The sequence below is a fragment of the Palaemon carinicauda genome, chromosome 27 (genome assembly GCF_036898095.1).
Source record: "Palaemon carinicauda isolate YSFRI2023 chromosome 27, ASM3689809v2, whole genome shotgun sequence".
In the NCBI taxonomy this organism is placed as follows: Eukaryota; Metazoa; Arthropoda; class Malacostraca; order Decapoda; family Palaemonidae; genus Palaemon; species Palaemon carinicauda.
In genome coordinates, this window is record NC_090751.1 from 70,414,128 (window position 1) to 70,437,723 (window position 23,596).

At 37.5% G+C, this 23,596-nt stretch overlaps 3 protein-coding genes across 3 annotated transcripts in view; all 3 read right to left on the minus strand.

The window, feature by feature from the left end:
* The window catches only part of faf (ubiquitin carboxyl-terminal hydrolase-like faf), a 346,068-nt gene extending 331,679 nt beyond the window's left edge, over positions 1 to 14,389 (minus strand). The window contains exon 1 of the mRNA XM_068351160.1: positions 14,287 to 14,389. The gene's annotated coding sequence lies outside the window, so the exon portion shown is untranslated. The remainder of the gene's footprint in view (positions 1 to 14,286) is intronic.
* A 3,158-nt stretch (positions 14,390 to 17,547) lies between these two features.
* Positions 17,548 to 18,917, minus strand: LOC137620952 (protein FAM200C-like). Its single transcript, XM_068351394.1, has 2 exons — positions 18,716 to 18,917; positions 17,548 to 17,900 (listed from the first exon to the last, which is right to left on the minus strand). The coding sequence occupies exons 1-2, from the start codon at positions 18,915 to 18,917 to the stop codon at positions 17,548 to 17,550; spliced, it is 555 nt and encodes a 184-aa protein (XP_068207495.1).
* A 1,565-nt stretch (positions 18,918 to 20,482) lies between these two features.
* On the minus strand, positions 20,483 to 21,787 carry LOC137620953 (protein FAM200C-like). Its single transcript, XM_068351395.1, has 2 exons — positions 21,206 to 21,787; positions 20,483 to 21,034 (listed from the first exon to the last, which is right to left on the minus strand). Exons 1-2 carry the CDS (start codon positions 21,785 to 21,787, stop codon positions 20,483 to 20,485), a joined length of 1,134 nt encoding a protein of 377 aa, XP_068207496.1.
* Between the last annotated feature and the right edge of the window lie 1,809 nt (positions 21,788 to 23,596).

The window sequence follows — 23,596 nt, forward strand, 5'->3', positions numbered from 1 at the left end:
TTCTTGTTATGTCAAGGCCCGCCTTGTTGCCTGCCCGACAGGCATTGCCCTCTTCCGCCGGCGCTGGGAAGCTCCGCCGTTGGGGTCTTGTTTGGTTTGATTTTGGAGTTTTCCTTCTCCTAGCCTTTGCCTATCTTAAAATAAAGAAGGCCTATAGGGGTCCAGTCTTGGTCTGGTCTCTCAGAACTGGCCTTAGCGGTATGGTTGAGCCTGCCAGGGTGGATAAACTACCCCACCGCCATTGCCCAGCCCATCATTGGGACACTCAAGCCCCTCTACTGCAGCAAAGTGCTGGACCATCAGAGGGGCTGTCACTACTTCGCGGATTTTCACCTATCGCGGTCGGGTCTGGAACCTATCTACCGCGATAAACGAGGGTTCACTGTAGATGTATGATGAGATACAGTACAGTAGATGCTGACCTATAGGAGAGCAGGATCTTGTAGTAGTAACTAGCATCCAAGTAGGGGATAACCAATGGGAGTGCAGGAGGATGATGGCAAAGTTACAGCTGATGGCGGGCAATTTTTAAAATTAGTCTCGGAAGTGGTCGTGCTCTCGTATCGTACCTCGTTTCGCAGCGTGAAATGTTTTTCGCATGGCGAGTCGAAAAAATCTTTGTATCTCGTTTTGCAGCGTGAAAATTTTGTAAGAAGTTTTCATATCAAGGTATCACTGTATGTATGTACATTATTTGTAAATTTAAATTAAGTTTTTTCTGTACGATACTACATTAAAAACTAAAATTTATTTGTTTATAAGCTTGAAATGACAACTTGGGATAATTTGTATTTTTCCCTTCTAATACAAACCTGGAGTTATGTGGATATTCTTTCAGCGGCAGCTGGAGGTAACCATTAGATTTTTAAGTGCGAGGTGGCAACCTTGCCTAACTGCTTAGCGGGTAGGCAGGGGATGGCTGAGGGGTACCCAGGCACCTCTATATATACTTTCACAGACGTAAGACGTCACTTTTTATTGCATGCAGGCCTTCTGGGGACAAGTGATGGTGGGCCAATTTATATAAATAACCCCAGGTTTGTATTAGTTAGGGAAAATACAAAATATCTCTGAATTGTCATTTGTTCCCATAGTAACAAACCTTACGTTATTTATGTGGATGACTCGTTCTTAGGTGGGTGAAAGTACTAGAGCTGGCATGGACAATGACCCGGTTTTGCCTAGTACAGTATATGACTGTGGTCTAGGGAAAACTTTTATACCTCGCTGAAATATACAAATTGAGTATGCTCCTCTAGGGGAAGCAACAACTGCTGGCGTTGCCCGGAAGATGAGCGATTTGCATTCCTGCTCGCACGTCCCTCGAGAGAGCGAGAGCAACTAGGAGCTTTAGAAAGCGATTTGGGGGTACCGCTCGCCCTTGAGCGAGAACGATCGCACTTAGTCTTCTACTTCCTGCGCCTTCCAAACCTCTCCCATTGGAAGGCAGACCCCTCCCTACACTGCCAAGGGCGAGCCCTGCTCGCAACGATGCCCTTGTCACAGAGTACCCGGTGAGTGCGGTTTGGTCCCTAAGGACGACATGTAGGTCCGACACGCGGCACCCTTTTGCCCTGGACACATTCGCATGATGAAGGCGACCATAGAAGAAGGACACACACACCTGAAGAGACAAAGCAAACAAATAAGGAGTCCAATGACAGTCAGGAGAGCGGACATGTCCGATCACTACTGAGCCAAAAGAAAAACTGACTAATCTCACAGCTGGGTAACCCCCAGCCACCCGCTGCCAACCCGCTAAGCGGTTAAGCAGGGTTGCCACCAAGCCAGTGGAGTGGGTACCAAAACCTTTCAACTCCAACTCTGACTGCTCTCTTTTAGGTACCTACGACTCCTTTACACAATATTTACTCCAAAATCGGTTATACCCTGTTAATTGCTAGAAAATATTTTTTTTTTTTACTAGATGTTAGTATACTATCGACATGTCTGTGGCTAAATAAGTGCCTTTTCTTAATCATTGTCCATTGTTCAGTCTTGGTAAAATGAAACTGATGACAACACAGATTTAGGAAAAATAAACCCGTACTCATATCAAATAAAATTGTATTATGGAGAAAGCCAGCTCCACCTTAGTGGAAATTTTCAATATCAAATGAAAACAAACTTGAAATTAAACTTTTTTAGTGGTATGAAATCACTAAATAACTAAATAAATAAAATTACACATATGAAAGAATGAAAATATTACTGAACTCTTCTTGAATTTCTTAAGATAAATATTTGTTCTTAGGAACAAAATTGACTCAAGTCAGATTTTCCTTTATTGAAGCCCTTAGATCTTACTTTTTTTCAGTGCATAAAAGTCTTTCAACACTGACTTCAGTGGGTGACATTGCTGACAGAGTTCTAGCTACATCACAGATGATCTTTGGATAAGCTTGGATGGATCCTTCTACTGTCACTTTCATAGATCGATAAAATTTTTCTTTATTTCATTCAAAGCATCAGAGAAATCTTGTTTTAATTTCATCATCTGGGTGTCTGGTGCATCTTCGCCTCGACAACGCTTAACATGTGTTTGTTCTATTGGCTCAAAGTAGGAATCAAAGTCTACTTTTGCACCAGCAGTGATTTTAGTTTCTTTGGCTGACAGTTGAGGAGCCTCTGATTTGTTAACTGAGTTCCTTTAGAATTTTGTTTCTTACATATATATTTTAAAAATATACGATAACTGCTCAACTCAGAAGTCTAAGTCAGCTGATTCTGTGTGTGTGTGTACTAGCGGTTTCTTTTGACAGTACGATATATCCCTCATTCCATCTTTATAATTTCACCTCATCGAACATAATCCAAGACATAATTACCATTGAATGCATGTGTTAGAATGTAATGAACTATTTTGATTGAATTAATAAATTCCCTCCTGATGGAAAGACACATGTTTGCTAACATGAATGAGGTCGCTTACATTTTGTTACTGTACACAATCTATCCTTTACTTCCCATTCCAGGGATTGATACATCATTTGAGAAACAAAATTACAACAGGCTTAACTTTTATAATGCATTTCTTTATCCCATCTACCACTCCAATGGGTTAGAAAATTAAAACAAAGATAAACGTATCGGAAGAAAAGTTATAACCATTGCGTAAACGCATACAGCCACAAAAACTCGCCCCCCACCCCAAAAAAAATTGTTGTTTTCTTATGAGCACTTGTTTTGCTTGCATATTGATCACCGTACGATAGTAAACAAAGTAGCATAAGACCGACATTTTTACATTATACCCTTGATCACTAGGGAGAAAAGATCAAGAAAATATATTGCCAAATATAACTAACAACTGTAAATGAAGGCAAGAAAACAAACATTATTCATAGCTGCTATTCACTTTGGAATCAGAGAAAGCTAAGTTTGAAACTGAAGGAAACAAAAGGAAACTTTAGTGGGAACCTATGAATTTGCAAATCGAGGGATTAAATGTAAATGACAAATTTTGAAGATGAAGTTACAGTGTCTGAAAACCGCTTATAACACGATATAGTGAATAATTTCGTAAGCTTTATAATCAAGCACAACAGTTAAAAAAAAATGTAAATTATTGTGCACCAACAACATAAATGAAACTCTGGTTAACTTCTATATGCGATTCAACTTGAAAGTAAACAAAATGAGAGAAGTATTTCAAATAAACCTATTGATATTAAATTAGTTTGCTAGGTGGAAGATGATAGATCAAGTAATAGGTGTTACTTTTAAGAAATATGAAATCTCCTTCAGTAGATTGCCTTAATCAGCTGATTTGGAAAGCGTAGAGGAGTGACGATCAACTCAAAAACACAAACAGTGGAAAAGATTATAGAAACGTAAACAATGAGGAGGATTACAATTCGCTATGATTTTACTTATAAATACGATACTAAAATATGGATATTACATGCATTATTATTAAATCAGTTAAGTATTATTATTATTATTTGCCAAAGTCCAAGGGCTCCAACTGGGAAAATAACCCAGTGAGGAAAGGAAACAAGGAAAAATAACATATTTAAAGAACAGCGACATTAAAATATTTTCTATATAAACTATAAAAACTTAACAAAACATGAGGAAGAGAAACAAGATAGAATAGTATGCCCGAGTGTACCCTCAAGCAAGAGAACTCTACCCCAAGACAGTGGAAGACCATGGTACAGAGGCTGTGTCACAACTGAAGACTAAAACACAATGGTTTGATTTTAGAGTGTCCTTCTCCTAGAAGTGCTGCTTACCATAGCTAAAGTCTCTCTTCTACCCTTACCAAGAGGAAAGTAGCCATCGAACAATTACAGTGCAGTAGTTAACCCCTTAGGTGAAGAAGAATTGTTTGGTAATCTCAGTGTTGTCAGGTGTATGAGGACAGAGGAGAATCTGTAAAAAATATGGCAGACTATTCGGTGTACGTGTAGGCAAAGAGAGAAGGATCCAATGTACTGTCTGGCCAGTCAAAGGACCCAATAACTCTCTTGCGGTAGTATCTCAATGGGCAGCTGGTGCCCTGGCCAACTTACTACATATCACACCAGTTTGATCAAAATCTGGTTTATTTCAAATATAGCTGTATGTTTTTACCAGAGTAAATGGATATACAGTTTGAACAACTATGTGGCCTAGTCCAAGAGTGCATATACTAATTTTATATATCGTGTATGATGCGACCCCCTTGAATTTAGCTTCAAAATTTGTCTGCAAAACTTGTATGTTAAGCAATTGAGATCCACTCGGAGTCGGAGTCAGGACAATTTTAACGACTCCGACTCCTCTGACTCAAAATTGCTTTGACTCTCCGACTCCGACTGCCGCGGAAAGAATATCCACATAAATAACAAAAGGTTTGTTAGTATGGGAACAAAGATTCTTACTAGCCATATAACTAGAATAAAGAAATGGTTATGTTAGTTTGTGTTTTAACCTAGTATCAAGTAAATGCGAATCAAGTTGCCTCTCCTAAAACCAATTACAGATGTATAGCGAGCTATCCAATACCTTTATCATATATTTACAAAAATTAAAACAGCCAAAATTTGAGGCAGCAAGAGTATGTGCGTAACAATTACAGCCAAAGTCAAAAGTACTAGATTTGTTGATTGGTAGTTAGGCAGGACTTCCCACTACCCACAGGTAATTATAACTACCTCGTCAAGTTTTAACAGTTGCTTTAGCTTCACTGAAGTTATCTATATCAAAGGACAAAAATTTGTTTTCATATAGGAATAAAACCCAATTTTCAACTGGAGTAATGCACCCAAGAAGCCAAATAACTAAAAATAACTTGAAATCTAGCTTAACCTAAGCTTCCTTCAATAATCCTAAAAATGAATCAAGCAGCCAATAACCTAGTCAAGGATGAATATAATCAATTGCTGTTGCTTGGAAATTTGAGACTAATTGACATCATAATTCAGTTGACATGTAATCTAAATTCAACCCATCAACATACAGTACCTCAATACATGAAATACATATGTAGCCATGACACAATAATCATCACAGTATCAAAATACCCATTTCTCCCTACTGTTCCTCGTAGAGTAATTTGGTGGATATAGGGCAAGGAATGGCTTCTGAGGTCACAGTTGAAATGGAAGGATTTTCATCCTGAGGAACTGGCACAATACAAAAGCTTTGTAGATTAGTGGACAGAGGTGAGCTCAGGCAGAGATAAAGAGAAGTTCAATATCATATTACTAGATCAGAGAGATGTTACCTAACCTAAATTACCCCCAAACAGTGTATCCTTATCGAAGGAGTGCTGACACCCCCGGTGACCCCCATAAGTTTATCTCTGCTACTACTAATTAGTGGTGAGTATGCCATTATTCAAGTGCCCAAGAACTCCAGATATTAACCAACACTAACAATGGCCATATATACGATGAAATTTATTTCTTTCTTCCCAAAACTCTTGTTTCCGAATCAGTTTGTGCAGCTCAATTTTATTGCTAAGGAAGATTTTTGCTTAAAATTATATACAGCTTCCTAACTTCACTTATCATTAGAGCCAAATGAACATTGCAATTATTGTATAAATGACCAATTCGCACTTTCTTCATGGTCACATGACTTTTTTGGCCAATCAACAACCTTCAAGGCGGTGCTATCTTTTGTCTAAATTTTTATACAGTTCTTTCATGCACTTGTTTCAGTAGGGAGCTTATGTGGCCCGCCTGCAATCATTCCTATTAAAGTATACAGTATCATTATTTCCAATTGCTTTAAACACAAACTACATTACTTTTAACTTGTTTGGTTATCATAAATCGTCTTCAGTGCCCAAACTGTGGTAGTTACACTGCATGTGAAGGTCAAAATGTCACATCTAGAGGTGCCGCAAATGTCCCATTTCAAAAATCAAGACATGCTGACATTATTCCTATTACAAAGGCATTTTTTTATGAAATTTTTGTACCGTGGAAAATAAGTCCTGTCATTAATCACTCTCTCAGGCTGTAGTGGATACTCTCAAATTCACACCTTCAAACAGAACATAACACAAACATCGCCCGGATATGTAAATTACACATGAATTCATAACCTTGAGACTTTTTCAGAATCACTTTATTTATCTTTTGTAGCTAGTCTGTCCTTAAAAATTGCTTTTAATTTCCAATTTTCCTTTTCATTAGAATCAGGCTCCCACTGCAATCGTCATCTTAACACCCACTCAGCCCCATCTTCATCATCACACAAATTTTGTTTAGGCCAATCCCCTACATTCCCTGAGGCCCAAACTATTCTTCTTCATTTCTATGTAATTCCTTCATGCTTTTATTTTGGTAGGGTGTTTCTAGGCCTCAATTGTAAACATTCCTGTTGTAAGGAAATTTCCACTTGCTTTAAGGAGCATTGGGCAAAAAAATAAAATAAATCACATTTTCTGTGATATTTCATATACGTACGCCTTCTGTCTATATTCACAGAAAACTTTTTAATATTTTTGGAGATATAAGACAAAAACATAATCCTACTATCATTTGGAAAAGTAAATTTTTTCGTATAACCTAAAGGTAACTTTAGTTTACCGGTAATAATTTCAATTTAGCCATCAAATGAGAATATCTAATTACCGTATATGGCAACACTATGATTCGGCAATAACGTAGAGGTGCTTGAGTGTAGGAATGATACCGACTGACTACCGGTAGCAGCTCAGAACTCAAATATGCAAGATATCATTTCAACCACTCGAGTGTTTTGACTCTTTTCCTTTAGTGGTTATTTCTTTTGGCTTAAAATACATCTTTGTTAAGAAGAAACAATGCTAAGACCAAGAAAATGTATGCAACATTTATGATCCATGAGAGCAAGTGTGGGTATCTCTGACAACCCCCCCCCCCCCACAAAAAAAAAAAATGGGAAAATACTCTTTCCAAGAGAAGAAAGAGGGGGATATGGAACCTAAATATATAAAATATAATGCATTACACACAAAGTAATAACCACAAATATGATATAACATATAGAATTTGTTATAAAATGCTCCAAATGTATGACAAAAAGCAAATAAAAGGAAAGACAAGCAAAAAAATATCATCCCAAAACTTTGGAGGCCAATTTCTCGAAACTATACTTATCAACTTTCAAATGGAAACTCAAGACGTAACGAATACACCGATCTCAGAGAAACAAAATGCAAACGAAAGCTAATTAAATTATCTACGAAAATAGAGAAAGATCTTTCTCATTTTGTCCAAACGAACATTCTAGGATTATACTTTCCAAGAAATTGATCCAATTTTTTTCAAAAATAGAAACATATTTGTAAAAAAAATAATGATAAAGATAAATGGCTCTCTTCCTCTACTACCTTATCTAATATCTGTCTACCACATAAGTTTCACCTCTTAAGTTGCAAAAGTGACGGCAGAGTTTTGTCTTCAAATAATTTTGGGGGGTACCAGTTGAAATGGTTGGGGGGGGGGGAGAAAATATGAATATCAACCTTTTTGCTATACATAAACTAACCCATGCTAAAAATTTCAAACTGGTTCATAAAAAACACAGGAGTTGATAGGAAATGATTTTTTCAAACAGCCCCCTTAAACAGAAAAAGGGTGACGAAAGTTAATGTGTAATACAGTTATAAATGGTGCTGTGTCCAAACTGTGGCAGTTATAACATGTAAAGGGAAAAACATCACGTTTGGAGGTGCCACCAGATATTACATACTTTCATATTACAAAGACAAAATAATTCAAGCAGTTGTTCCTACTAATTCTGACAACAAAGGCCTTTTTTTTTCTCAGAAAATATTTCAGCCATGGAAAATATCCCGTTATCATTAAGCACTTCCTCTACCATAACTGAGACCATTAGATTATACTGTACTGGATAACCTCGGATTCCCACCTCAAGCAATAAGGTAAGACACTTAGGTTAAGGTAAGGACAAGGCATCCTAAGTTTGATTAGGTGGGAAACCTTAGGTTTTGTTATTTTCCTAGTTGTGTCCCTAATGAAATATATTTTCTCAGGCATAATAATATACCTGGAATTGAAAATGCCATCCAGATCCCAATGTTATGGGACTATCCAATCGGCGATTGGCGCGAGTTTTGAAATTTCTGCCGTGACGTCAGGGACGTAAGCTATAGATATAACTACCAGGTAAGTTATATGTTTAAAATTAGAAATTTAAAATACAGTACATCTTTAAAGGGAATACGGTTCGCTTGTGACAAAGTTACATATAAAAAGTGATTTGGCAGCGAGCATCAAGAAGATATGAGTAGTTGTAAATCTATCTTTGTGTATGAGGGCAGTTTCAAGTTAATATTTACCCCTCCAAATATCAAAAGAAAGACACTTGCGTTAAGGCAAGGAAACTATACACTGTCTTACTTAATTGTAGTATAAAATTTGTTAGGCGATTGAAACAGCCTAAATCTATTATGCATCTTCAAAAACTATTCTAAACAAATATAAACTTAACATAACTAAAAAATTCTCAATTAAATTATTACATGATTTTTGCATTTTCTGTACTACTGGAACTAGTCTCCAATTCCATTCTGCTTACTAATGGCCAATCGGTAAATACTGTATATGATCCTCTAATTTCTAGCGAAACTGGAATTCGCTATAAGAAATGGACGAGTGCTGACTAGTTTGGTATTTTTTTCCATATGTTTAATAGGGGCTGGGGCGTAATAACTTACGCATCGGTCTATTAAAATGTGAAGTATGTTTTTCACTATAAGTCCATTGTTTACATCTGAGAGATTGAAGGGGACTTATTACGCATCCATTTTTTTTCCCCAACATTTTGGGGTGCTTTCTGTGCATTTACAATGACGTATTGGTCAGGTGTTTTTTTTAAACCAATTAACACCTTACATCTAAGTTCCCGGATGTTGTTCTACAACATCCATTTTTTTAACACCTTCCCCTTCAGTTTCAACTTAACCATCATCAGGTAAAACAAGTCTCCAAGAGGGAACTTGAGTGAAGTACATCAATCTATTTCAAAATTAAGTGTAATTTCGTCTCTGTCAATAATTGATTATGGTGGAAATGCTCTACGTTTAGTGTAAAGCTATTGTTACTTATGTGAAATTAAAAATCAGCGAAATAATGCCTCAAAGGTCCAATTCTGACTTAATTTTGAGGGAAGGCCAGCACATTTTCTACTGCAAAGCTTCTGTAAAGATTACCAAGAGAAAAAAAAGGAGACGGTGTCAATCATAAGGTAAGGATTTATTTGCGATTTACTTCATCATATTGTAAGGATTTATTTGTGATTTACTTATAGTTTGCAACCTGGAAAGGGGGTCCGACTAGCGGTTGTGATCTGGGGAGGGGGGTCCTGGGGGCTTCCCCCAGTTAGTGGTTGTGACCTGGGAAGGGGGTCTGTAGGGTTGGCCCCAACTAGGGGTTGTGACATGGGAACCACTAGGTTAGGTTAGGCGAGTTTGTTGGGTTCTGTACCCTATTACAAATCTATCTCAAAAGTGTTAAATAATCATGTTTTGACCTGTTTTCAGCCACTTACATGAACCATATATTTTTCCAACTGGTTGTCTTGTACTTATTTTGCATTTCTGACCATTATTATTGCTGCAAATAACTTGTTTATGATATTTCCCAACCAAAAAGAAAACCTGGTTTCCCACAAGGGGTCCCCCATAAGTCTTTATGTAAGGGGGTCCAAAAACTCATGAAAGGGTGGTTTGCCCCAATAATCAGTGTCATAAATGCATAAAACACAATATAGAGAGTAGGAAAAATATATGGTTTATGTATTTGGCTAAAAATCAAAGTACTGTATCATATATTTACCTGGCCAATCATCTACCCTAAGTTTCATATGTTAGATCTGACAATTTGAAAGTTCATTCTTGTATCTCAATTGGTGAGGATACAGTTGTTTAGCCAAGCTAATTATACAGACATTTCCTTTTTGAAGGAAATATGTTGCTGGTGTTTATATTCATTTCAGAGGGTTTTATGAGGTGATTGTCAAAGACTTACTTTTCAAGCTATAATAAGTGAAACTAAGCGATGCATCTGAAAAACGATGTCTCACAAGGGAAACAGGTTGGGAGGCTATCACATGGAAAAGGTCTTGAGAAATTACAGTAAGGAAACTTACTCCTATGGGGGGGGTGTCGTAGGAGGTCACACACTCCAGTGTAAGGATGGGGGAGTTTTACATTAGGATAAGTAGGAAACTTGGGTTTGATCGTATTTCTGTGTTTCAGTTTTTTCAGGTGTAGAATCTAGTAACTGGAATTTCTTTTATACTTAGATAAATATGAATGTCTGCTAAAATGTCTTTAGAATTTTTCAAATTACCTATAAATAAATTGGGAACACCTCTTATTTTCTTAATTAGAATTGTGGTAAAAATTTACCTGCCATCCTAGAGGGGGCCTTGTTAAATTAGGAGGGACCCACTAGGTTAGGCCATACTATATATACTTTCCTGGAGAGCTATGGTGGTATTATCTTATTTATGGACATTAATAATGTAGAGTATTTTAACTTAGTTCACTATGTTGAGGAAGAGCGTTGTAGTATTTCTGTATAATATCTGTCGCAAATGCCTAGTTCTTATAAAAATCAAGAAAAACGTTAGCGAGTTCACCTGAAAAAGTTTAAGTTCTGGCACGGGCAGCTCTATAAATCTCATTCCACTAGGTAGAAGCTTCGTAAATCTCATTCCAGTAGGTGGTTAATTTATCTTCACAATGCGTACGCATAGAACCAATCTGTTTTGGTTGTTGGCTCCACCTTTCAACTTCTGTTATTGGAAGTAATTTTATGACGTCTTAATATTTGCCTTCTACACCAGTCATCAGTATCCTGAGTTTGTTTATTTGCTTATTTGTTATCGACAACCACTCAAATCATCTGTTTCATCTCTTGTGGCTTAACTCATTGATTTCAGCCAATAATAAACGTTTTTGGAATTACATAATACTTTTGACGTTTTGCCATTCGAAGACAGGTGCTTCAGGCCACTGTTTTGACATTTAGCTAATCTACAACTGCCATCTGCAAACATACCTGATTCTCTCCAAAATACTATGGTTTGGTTGGTCCTCGTTAAAGAGATGATGACGTCAATTGTCACACTTTATGTCACTTTTATGACGTTTTTATTGTTAACCAATCAGAAAACAATACGGTTCCAACAGACCAAGGCTTTTCTTTTCCGCCACCAGTTTAAAGGTATGGATAGTGAAATTCAGTTGTGTGACTCTTGTGAGCTCAATTATTTTTGGGTAATAGGCAAATATGGTGGTGCATAGCCCGAACATGCAAAATATGCAAATGATTTTTTCCGTCTACATTCTGTGTTACCTTTGAGTGTTCAGTGTCCTAAGTGTCAGAAACCATTACTTTTAGGGAAGATAAGCATATTTGGTATTGTAGTTCTACTGTGGTGATTGCTAAAACAAAGAAACACCAGCAATGTGGGTATCAAGTTTCAGATTATAAAGATACAGTACCTTTTTAGATGGTACTCATCTTCCTGCTTGGAAACTATTATTATCTATTAATCATTGGGTCAATAAATTGTGGAACCATCATACTGTAATAGATTCTCTTAAAATTAGTAGAGCAACCAGTGTTGATTGGCGTAGTTTTTGTTGTGAAGTTGCTGAATATTATTTTGATAATCAAGAACCAATTGGTGGTGATGGTGTTATAATAGAAATAGATAAATCCCATTTTGGCAAATGTAAATTTGACAGGGGCCATCCTCTCAGTGATATTTGGATTTTTGGGGGATTAAGAGGGAATCCAAGAAATTTTTTATACTGCCCTTAGTGGAGCCTTTGCCTCGAGAATGCTCAGCTGAAAATCTTATTCCTTTAATCCAGAAATATATTAAGAGTGGCTCATGTATTAATAGCGACAAGTGGCGTGCGTATAATAAGCTGTCATCTTTGGGTTATATACATAACACGGTGAATCATTCGGAAAACTTTGTAGACCCTGATAATGCATTGGTACATACTCAAAATATTGAAAGACTATGGAGGGATCTCAAAGAGTGGATCAAGCGGCCTGGAAATCGCTCACAATATTTTCAGCAATATACATCTCGCTATTTATTTTTAAAACAATACCCTGAAAATCAGCGACTACATTATTTCTGTAAAACTGCTGCATTGCTGTACCCTCCTCAAGGAGAGAGGCAATGGCCCAAGAGGCCACAGGAAGAGGAAGAGGAAGAGGAGGACCAGCAGCCCCATTGTTCAGGCTTATAAGACTGAGAGTAATGGTAAGTATATTTATTTCTGCAATATTAAGTACCGATCAGGTATTACTTTAGTTATGGACATTAATAAGGTAACCTAGTTCTTATACAAATCAAGAAAAACGTTAGGTTAGGGGGTGTGGGGGGCAAGGCTGCCCACCTAAAAGGGGGGGGTGAAGCCCCGCCATCCAGGTGCAGATATATTAAGTGACAGGTTAGGTCAGAAAATTAAGGTTAGGTTAGTGCACAACTACAATGAGACGGGCAATAACTGGTCATATAGTGCATTTGTATGCCATTTTCTCATGTAAAATTCTTGGCTAGGGTTTTCCAATTTCCCGTGTTTTTATGTATTTCAAATTCAATGTATACCTGTATACCGGTCCATTCTTATATGTTTGAGTGTTATATTTATGTTTTTTCCTCCATTTTGCCCTGTTTTTACCTACTTTGTCTCCCCCCCAAAAAAAACCCCACTTCCCAAGGAGGTTCCCCCAGATTGTTATCTATAGGGGGGAGGGGTGGTGGAAGGATAAGTATTCATTTGCGATGGAAATAAACCTCAAAATCATTCAAATCACACCATAATATAACAGAAAAACCTATATTTTATGTTGAAAGCAATAATGTCCATTTGTAAAATAATACGGTTTTCCAAGCATGACAATATGTCTGGAATTGAAAATGGAGTCCAGATTTTAATGGAAAGGGTAAATGGCAAATTCAACAGAAGAAATCCAAAGTTACATACTGTTAAAGAAAGTGATTCGACAAGAAGAGTATTGCGAGGATAAGAATACATGAATCATATATTCGATCAGTGTTAGTATTAATATTAACAATTCCGTGATGGTGCAGAAGGTATCTAGGTGATCTAACAAGCAATCACAGGAAAGGAATTTCCTTTCACTGCATCCTAATTTGACCCGTAAAAAGTCAGGGAGCGATTTTATTGTATGCATTAGGTTCTTTAGATTCGCATTGCCAAACCCTCGTACCCTTAATTTTAGAGTATGAAAAGCCAGGCCAAACCTGTAACGTTACCCTAGAGGCTTCCTTAATTCAGCACCAGAACGAAATTCGCCCATCCCAGAACACAATTAGCTTAACCACAACATAGTAGCAAGGGGGTACTCTTCTGCGTATCTCACTACAACACTAAATGCAATCAGGGTAAATAGAAAAATAACAAGACTTTTGTTACGCGATAGAGTCCAAAGCTTATCACAAAAACCCGTTTTTTATCGTCTGTACCAAGATGTTTCCTGGTAACACCGATCTACTGCCCGTTTCTTTCAATACTAAAATGGAAATTATAATCCGACACAAGGAGATCAACAGCCCAACTTTACACTGAAGTCTGTTCTAAAATCTTGAAAAGCGTGTTAACAGGAAAACATACATTTTTTCATCGTGAACAGCTGACAGTAGGAGGGGTCCATAACGATCAAAATGGCGACTATATGTTATCCTGTGGATTTCTGTAGGTAGACGCACAATTAATCACTTTTATGTACTCATATGAGTACTTTGAGGTTTCACTTGATTACACACAAGTATACCAATACTTACGTCTTATTCTAAGTATGCTAGCAAAATGAATTTTGGCTGTCGGTATTTTCATTCAGTGTGTAGTCAACAGTCTATAAACACTTAGATTTGAGTGTCTGCCTACCCAGTAGATGGCGTGCAAGTAGAACAAAAGAGCATCTCGTGACCTTTGCCTCTATCTGCACACCTATCTTATTTAAGATTCCAATCCTTTTTGGAAAAAAAAATATTCTTGCTCTATGAAAAACTTTGGATACTGATTGTTGTCATGATTCTAGATGTGACAAAGTGGCAAAAAAATCTTCCTTGTCATTGTTAAAATGAAATTAAGTATTTTGCCCATCATTAATCAAATACATCATGATTGATGTGAAGCTCATTTGTTGGTCTAGAGATTTATAAAAGTATTCCACAATTACCTTCACTGTACCAAAGGGTCTGATACTTTGCTTTGTACTAAACTAAACATTTTACGTACAGTATAGTTTTCCGATATTCTGCACAGTAGTTTTAATTTGAAATAAAGTTCATCACATTGTACTACTTTTATTTATAAACATTTCTACAACGAATTACTGAAAGATGCTTGCATAATGTTGCACAATACAAGTGAATAGTAAATTACGGTGTTGTTTCAATCACAACAAATTCCCTATTTATGTGTATATTGCCAACTTGGTGATTGGTTATACAATAGATTGTAAAGATCGAATCCCATTATTTTGGGAAAAAAAACATGTTGCGCAATTCTACGATGGAGTACAACAGGGACCATAACAAAATCCCCCCAACGTTTTAGTGCGCAAGTTCAAACGTACTGTATCATTTAACTATATAAATACTCCTGCACGTGACTCGCAGAAACTCCTTGTCAGTGAAGAGAAGTTCGCAAAATCACATACAACACTGATAGGTATAATTAAATATATACGGAAATTGTTCTTAATTTTGGAGGTGGGTGATGTCATAAAATTGGATGCCCGAAACTTGATATTAAACTTGAAATATTGTGAGTTATTTTCAGGAACACAGAATTGAAGATATGTTAGTCATTCTCTACTTTTTTTCATACTTTATCTATGAAAAAAAAAAAACAACGCGTTTTGGGAAGCAGACATTAAACGGAAGATTTTATATTTCAACACTTTTCAGGAACATATTTTTAGGGCCTGCTTTGAGGCGACTCGACTTTCTAATACGGATGCTCGACAACATGGCAGAATTGTCTTGACTCGACAAATAAGAAATACTGTGTCCAAAGTGAAAGAGTATATATTTGTGGAATAAATAAAATCCGTTGTCAGGACGCACTCCTCGTCGCATTCGTTCCACCAATATATATATATATATATATATATATATATATATATATATATATATATATATATATATATATATATATATATATATATATATATATATATATATATATATATATATATATATATATAACTTCATGACTACAGCACTGATGGAGAAACTTCACTGAACATTACAGTATTAAAAGAAAATTATCGATTCAAATGGGCAGTCCAAGTAGATCCTACAAAATTAATAAGGTACACAAAACTGAACGTAATTTTGCTGACGTATTTTTTCAGAAATAGAATATTTTCATTTTTAGGCTATTCTTACAAGAACGATGATGTGATATGATAGATACTAAGTAAGGTCAAATTCTTGGAGATCCACCCGACCACCCTAATTAAAATATTCAGTATTCAGAATCTGGGAAGGGGAGACGACTTTGAGGATAAATGGTAGATATAGCAAAGATTCAAAGAACCAGCTGACTTTGATTTGACTATACAGTAATGAATAATAAGAAAGGACCGACAGAGAGCTTAGTCAGATCTCCATACTGTGAATAAGCGGACAGTGCAAAAATTTCCTCCTCATAGATTTGTTTTGCCCTTTTTTATACTAAGAAAGTAATGTCAAGACCTTGCCACTACTTTAATCTTATTCAGAAAACATGAGTTGTAATGTGTGTGTGTGTGTGTGTGTGTGTGTGTGTGTGTGTGTGTGATCATTGAATTTCTTTTTATGCCTTTCATAAAACTTTCTTCTTGGCATGCTGACAGATAAGAGTTATCCTGCCACGTGAGAGGATATCTCATTTGATATGCTCGCTCACTTGACAGAAGTGTCCGAGGAATAGGCGACTAAAGATGTATTGTTTTAGACGGGAAGGGGAGGAAGGGTGAAGACCTCAAGCCATACATTTCAAGATTACGTGGAGAAAAGGACTGACGTTAATGGAACAGAAAGGACTTTTATTCTTTCAAATCATCATCTGATATGCAATGTGCTTTCGTCGTTTAAAGGTAGAAAGGACTATGATAGTCACCCATTTAGGAAAGAAAGAAATGTTAGTAAGAATGAAAAATGGTAGATAGATTCAAGGTCTCATATTTACGTGTGGACAGAGAATTCTTGTTGTGGAACTCTGGTTACTTTCTTGCATGAAAATTGTCGCATTTTAACTTTATTCTTGTTATTTTCGGCCTAGTTCCATTTCAGCACAATCTATTATTATTATTATTATTATTATTATTATTATTATTATTATTATTATTATTATTATTATTATTATTATTATGATAACCTACACCCCTAGTTGGAAAAGAAGGATGCTACTGTATAAGCCCTGGGGCTCCAACAGGGAAAATAGCCCAGTGAGTAAAGGAAACAAGGTAAAATAAGATATTTTAAGAACAGTAACAACATTGAAATAAATATTTTCTATATAAACTATAAAAACTTTAACTAAACAAGGGGAAGAGAAATAAGATAGAATATTGTGCCCGAGTGTACCCTCAAGCAAGAGAATTATAATCCAAGACATTGGAAGACCATGGTACAGAGGTTGTGGCACTACCCAAGACAAGAGAACAATGGTTTAATTTAGGAGTGTCCTTCTCCTAGAACAGTGGTTCCCAAACTATCTTACCTGACGCCCCCTTTTTACTTCCAGTAGACCCGTACGCCCCCACTCCTCTCTTTCTTTTATATGAAATGATTCTTATATTTATTTCTTAGCATTGTACAGGAAAACAGATTTCTGTTTGTATTACATTTTAATAATGAAAGCAACTAAAACAAATGATAGTACATTCCAGTAACTAAAAACGAAACATTTGGTTCAAAGTGAGCAAAAAAAAGTCTGAACATTAGCAGATTGGCAAAATTGAGTTGCAATTTTAAGAATAGATCATTTGAAAACATGGCATATAATATTTGGAAATACTTTTGAGACTAAGGCACAATTTCTGGTCAAATTTAGTGAGAAATTCTAGTATTGAAGGATGACAGCGCACAACGCAAGTCATTTTCTACATCAAGTCGGTTGCGCTGTTTTGTTTTCAGAACAACAAGAGCTGAAAATCCTGCTTCACAAAGATAAGTAGAAGAAAAGGGAAGAATCACACGAAGTGCTTCTTCACCTACTTTTGGGTACATGGGGAGATATTTCACCCAAAACTCTTCTAACTTAATTGTTTCAAAGTCCCTTTTCACGCTCGAGTCACATTTCAAATCGACGGCTTCCTCTTGCAGTGATTCCAGTAGCAACTCCACATCAATGTTAAATAGATTCTGCACCAATGTCCAAAGAGAATTCTCCATTGAGACATCTGGAAAATAGTGTATAAATTCCTCAGCAATGGAATTCAGACAAGAGCTCATTCAGATGTGAGAACAATGAAAAGTTCCCAACTTGTACTTTTCTTTTCCAAAGATGAATTTTTTTGGTGAAAGCTCTGATTACACCAGAGTGTGCAATGATGTTTTTGTTTCTTCCTTGTAACTTTAAATTGAGGTTGTTGATAGCCTTAAAAAAGTCCACAAGGTATGCTAGTGAGAGCTGAAAGTCTTCCTCTCTGAATGCTTCATACAGTTTGTCTTGTTTCTGCTTCTGCAAGAAAATTTCCACTTCATCCTTGAGCTCATAAAGACGACTCAGCATGTTTCCCTTGAAAAGCCAGCGGACTTCTGTGTGAAACAGGAGAGTCTTGTAATCAGTGTGTCCAGATCTGAGCAAAGAGCTGCGAAAAGCCTAGAATTCAAAGAGCTATTCTTTACAAAATTCACCACTTTTATTGCCAAATTCAGTGAACTGCGTAGATTACCTGGCAGAGTTTTGCTTGATAATGATTGTCTGTGGATAAAACAGTGAGTCCTAGTTATAGCAGGATTTTTTCTTTCACCAGTTTCACAAATCCAGAGCGAGATCCAATCATTGTTAGGGCACCATCAGTACAAACACCGGCTAATTTTTTCCCATGAAAGACCGTACTCATGGAAAAACTCATGCACCTTTGAAAAAAAACATCGATGGCCTTTGCTGTTGTCTCCAGTGCTGCTGAGAAAAGAATTTCTTCTTTCACTGTTCCTTCATCCACGAATTGAGAATAAACAAGCAGCTAGCAGAGGTGAGCAACATCAGTACTTTCATCGCACTGTATTGCAAAGAAGCGAGATGCTTTTATTTTGTCCAAAACTTGTTCTTTTATGTCTTCTGAAAGTTCATCAATGCGACGCTTCACTGTGTTATCCGATAAGGAAATCTTTGATAACTTTCTTTGGCTTTCTTCCCCAAAGAGAATTAGCTTGATAATAAACGGGTTGGAGTGACTGCTATAATTATACATTGCATGTATGTAATGACAGATATTTGTTCTTTTAATGATTTTATTATTCTATTAAACAAGTAATTTCAAGCAGATGACTTCACGCCCCCTTTGTATCGTCCTCACGCCCCCCTAGTGGGGCTCGCCCCCCAGTTTGGGAACCACTGTCCTAGAAGAACTGCTTACCATAGCTAAAGAGTCTCTTCTACCCTTACCAAGAGGAAAGTAGCCACTGAATAATTACAGTGCGATAGTTAACCCCTTGAGAGAAGAAAATTTGTTTGTTGTCAGGTGTATGAGGCCAGACTATTCGGTGTAATGTAGGCAAAGGGAAAATAAGCTATAACCGGGGAGAAGGATCCAGTGTCGTACTGTCTGGCCAGTCAAAGGACCCAACAACTCTCTAGCGGTAGTATCTCAACGGGTGGGTGGTGCCCTTGCTAACCTACTACTAATATTGCAATACTATAAGTAGTCCATCGTAACCGATGACACCATTTGATGTTCCCCATTAGAACAGCGGTTCCCAACCTTTTTTCTGTCATTTCCCCCTGCACCCAATTCAACCATACAGATTTCCCCCTTCATGTGTATGAGAGAAAGATCAGTTAAAACACACTGAGACTATTTACTAATTTATTTTTCAAATGCACTAACGCAGCTGTGGCGAAATTTCACCGGTTTACTAAATTGCCCGATGTGCTGGGCGGGTCACAAGGCCTTAAAGGCTAGCCTCTCAAAACCATTCGGGAATTAAGTAGAATACGGCTATGTTTTAACAAATTTATTATAAAAATAATCATCTAATACGAGAGAATTACAAAAATAAACCTTTACTTGACATACAAGGAGACACTTGACTTAATGAACATGTGCGTAACTGAAAAAAAACTATGTCCGCATCGGACTCAAAATTTAGCAAAATTAATTAAACATTTAGTGAGTTATCACGATAAACGCCTTACCGAGACCTTTTCACATATTTTACAAAACAACTCTGATCCCCTGGCACAAGGATCAATGAAATATTTACAGATACAAATTTTACACAACTCTAGCAAAACCTATATGGAAACCGACCTGGGTACACTAGGGGGGGAGAGTGAACAATTTAGGACTTACTGTGGTTGGGGACGTCGGATCAAAGAGGCAGAGCTGGCTTCTGCAACCCCCGACGTCACCTTTTTCCCACATTTTTTCCTGAACCTAAATTTCTAGATTGGATTTTTCTATCATGTTACAATAGAATGACGTCATATTTCTTAATCTTAAATTACAAGTGGTCGATTTCTTTAGTCTCAGCGCCTCCCCTACCAGGCGGTTTCTCTTTTTGGTTCTAAAACATTCTCGTCTTGAACGACATTCATTCGCCCGCGAGTTCTCTCCTCTCCCTCCAATTTGACGCAACGTAGGCGGAGTCAAATGGCGGGAACTTCGATTGATCAGTTCGAAATTCCCGACAGCAGCTAACATTAAATTGTATTGAATAAGAACACTAACACTAACACAGCATTTTAGTGTGACTTCTGGCATTATTTGCTGTTCACAAGGTCTTCAATGTCTAGTGGAGTTATGGAGAGCACACATCAAAGATCTGCCTCCACCTCCAACTTGTTGCGTGTCTTTGTCTTGAGGTGTACCAGTGACGAAAATCCTGTCTCACACAGGTAAGTGGAAGAAAACTGGACCAATATCCGCAGAGCATTGGTAGCAAGAAGCGGGTAGGTTCCTCCGACTTGGGTCCAAAACTCTTCCAGTTCCATATTCTGAAAGGCATCCTTTGCTGCAGAGTAATTTTTCAAGTCCAGGAACTCTTCCTGCCACGCTTCTGGCACGTCATCAACGTTCCTCTGAAATGGGTCTCTGATAAGCTTGTTCTCGTTGCTTTCGTTTGTGATCCCCGGGAAGTAATACTTGAATTCTTCCTCCAAGCCTTCGAGGTGTTGTTTGATATCCTCAGCTATTGGATCAGGCAGACCATCCTCCATATCCTCCACACATTTGTTCAGAGTGAGGAGTGAGGAAAAACTTCCACTCCCCGCTCTTTTCTTCCACAGTTCCAGTTTAGCCACAAAAGCTCTGATCTTGTCCGACTGAAAAAAAATGTTGGTCCCTTTGCCCTGTAGTTTCCTGTTGAGCTAGTTCAATGCACAAAAAATATCAAACAAGTAGGACAACCGCACATGGAAAAACTCACTCTCCAACGCCTCCAGAAGCACAACATTCTCTTGAGCCCGAAGGAATGCTACCACCTCATCAAACTATTCCAGGACTCACTGCAACATGTTTCCCTTCGAGAGCCACCTCACCTGAGTATGAAAGAGCAACGATTCATGGTCGGCTTCCATGCCTTCATAGAGCCGACAGAACAGCTGAGTGTTCAGAGCGGAACCCTTGATAAAGTTGAAGACTTTGATGACAGTCTCGAGATGCTGCTTGAAGTTCTTGGGGATAGTTCTCGAAGCAAGCACCTCTTTGTAGATCAGATAATGTGTTGATTCCACTGCCGGATTCTTTTGCTGGATGAGCGTGATGAATCCCGATCGAGAGCCAAGCATGGTTGGGTCACCATCCATGCACACCCCAACCAGAGACTCCCAGGTGATGTTGGTGTCTTCGAAAAAGTCATTGATAAGGTCCATCACATCCTGAGATTTGGCCGTGGTCTGGAGAGGGTTGCAGAAGAGTAATTCTTCTGCAATTCCTTTTTCGGTGGTATAACGAACAAAGACCAACAACTGGGACAGATTCGCAACATCTGTCGATTCGTCGAGTTGAATCGAAAAAAACTGTGACCCTCGAACCTTCTGAACAACTTGGTTCTTGATGCTCTCAGCCATATCATTGATCCGTGACCGAATGGTGTTGTTTGAAAGGGAAATCTGGGTCATCTTGTTGTGGGAAGCCTCACCAAGGACCAACTTTCCTCACTACAGCATTCATGGCTTCACCAATCAATGGCGTAGCTAAGGGGGGGCAATTGGCCCCCCTGGAGAAAATCTTGCTCCCCCTGAGAGGGGTCTTCTTGGCCCCCCTCTCAGAATTTAAAGTTTTTTCGTCGTTTGTTTTAATATCTCTACTGAAATTATTGTACATCTATATTATGCGATCAAAGTCTATAAGTTATACAGAGCTCTCAACACTGATATCTACACGTGTTATTTAATACACACTAGATGGAGTCAGAAATCGTACAATAATTTACATTTATTTGTTACTAATTAGATAAAAACAGTAAATTTGGATATAGACAAAAGGAAAAAATACATATAAAACAGTGGTGCTGAAAATTGTACAATGGAAACTTAAATCCTATTGCAATTTATGTGGATATGTTACTACTAGTGATGCTTGGAAGACAAAATTAATAGCGGAGGAATACGAATGTGTTAGGTAACAAATCTTATACTCCCAACTCCACTATCCAATTTCGTAATTTATTTAAATAGGTAACAAATCTTATACTCCCAACTCCACTATCCAATTTCGTAATTTATTTAAATAGGTAACAAATCTTATACTCCCAACTCCACTATCCAATTTCGTAATGTATTTAAATAGGTAACACATCTTATACTCCCAACTCCACTATCCAATTTCGTAATTCATTTAAATAAATAGTCTTGATTGGAAGTGACTATTCCTATTAAAACAGTTCACCATACTACAACCAATCTTACAAGCCCATAATACTAATGTAAAATTGTAAATCATAAGTTTTTTGTTATGTTCACTATTTAACTGCACTTACGAAATGTATGAATATGTCACTATAAGTTAAGTATGCATCGTTGTACTTCTTCACTTTGTAAAATTATCACTGAAGCCGACGTATTTCTGTGAAAAAAAGTGACAAAAACTATGCAGTTGCATTGTATTTCTACTGCTTTGCAAGATGTGTAGGCCTACTGGAACATAGTAATAAATGAGCTGTGCTTTTGCAACTAAATTTAGCATAGTGTTATTACTGGATTATCATCATGCTGAGTACATTCAAACTTGTTCTCGAAACTGAAACTCAAGGTACCACAGAGAACAATTAAAGCTCAAACTGCATAGTTTTATGTTCAGGGAGGGTGCCCCCTACACAAGATGAGGGGGGTTGACCATATGACTATCCACCTCCCCTCTAGATAATCATGAAACTGTAATGAGGTTGAACTTAAGTCTTCTAACTGGTACATCTGATTTTCATGTCTAAGGTCAAAATGACTATTCTGGATGCTCAGAATGCATATCAGACAGTCTTAAAACTGCTGGCTTACAGACCCCCTGCCGCAGGGCTTCGGCCCTTTGGGCCTTGCATAGAGCTGCCCCCTTCAAACATGACCTCGCCAAATGCTTGGCCCTCCTCTGAGACACCCCTGGCAACGCCACTGTCACCAATGTTTCACAAATTGTGTGTGATTTCTTCTTCCTCGCAATCTAGTACAAGACTCCGTATGACGCTTTCACAACAGTGTCCGTTTTCTGACGAAACGTTCCAGTTGAGTCCAGTCTCGTCTTCTTCAGATAATTATGTTTCAGCTTACAGTATTCACGGTCCTTGTTCTGTAGTTCGGGATGGCATCCTTGAAGGTGTTGCTTCAGCTGGAATGGTTTCATGCTACCATTCTTTGTGCAGATGACACATTGTGGCAGATGTTCCCCGTTATTTACAATGAACGTAAAACCGAAGTCTAGATATGCTTCCGAACATG

Excerpts from the sequence above, each read along its gene's own strand:
- LOC137620952 (XM_068351394.1), bottom strand. The coding sequence starts at position 18,917 with ATGTATAATTATAGCAGTCACTCCAACCCGTTTATTATCAAGCTAATT. Across the intron at positions 17,901-18,715 it reads TGCAATACAGTGCGATGAAA|ATGTCTCAATGGAGAATTCT; the intron begins GTACTGATGTTG and ends ACTATTTTCCAG.
- LOC137620953 (XM_068351395.1), bottom strand. The coding sequence starts at position 21,787 with ATGACCCAGATTTCCCTTTCAAACAACACCATTCGGTCACGGATCAAT. Across the intron at positions 21,035-21,205 it reads CGTTGCTCTTTCATACTCAG|CTCAACAGGAAACTACAGGG; the intron begins GTGAGGTGGCTC and ends GCATTGAACTAG.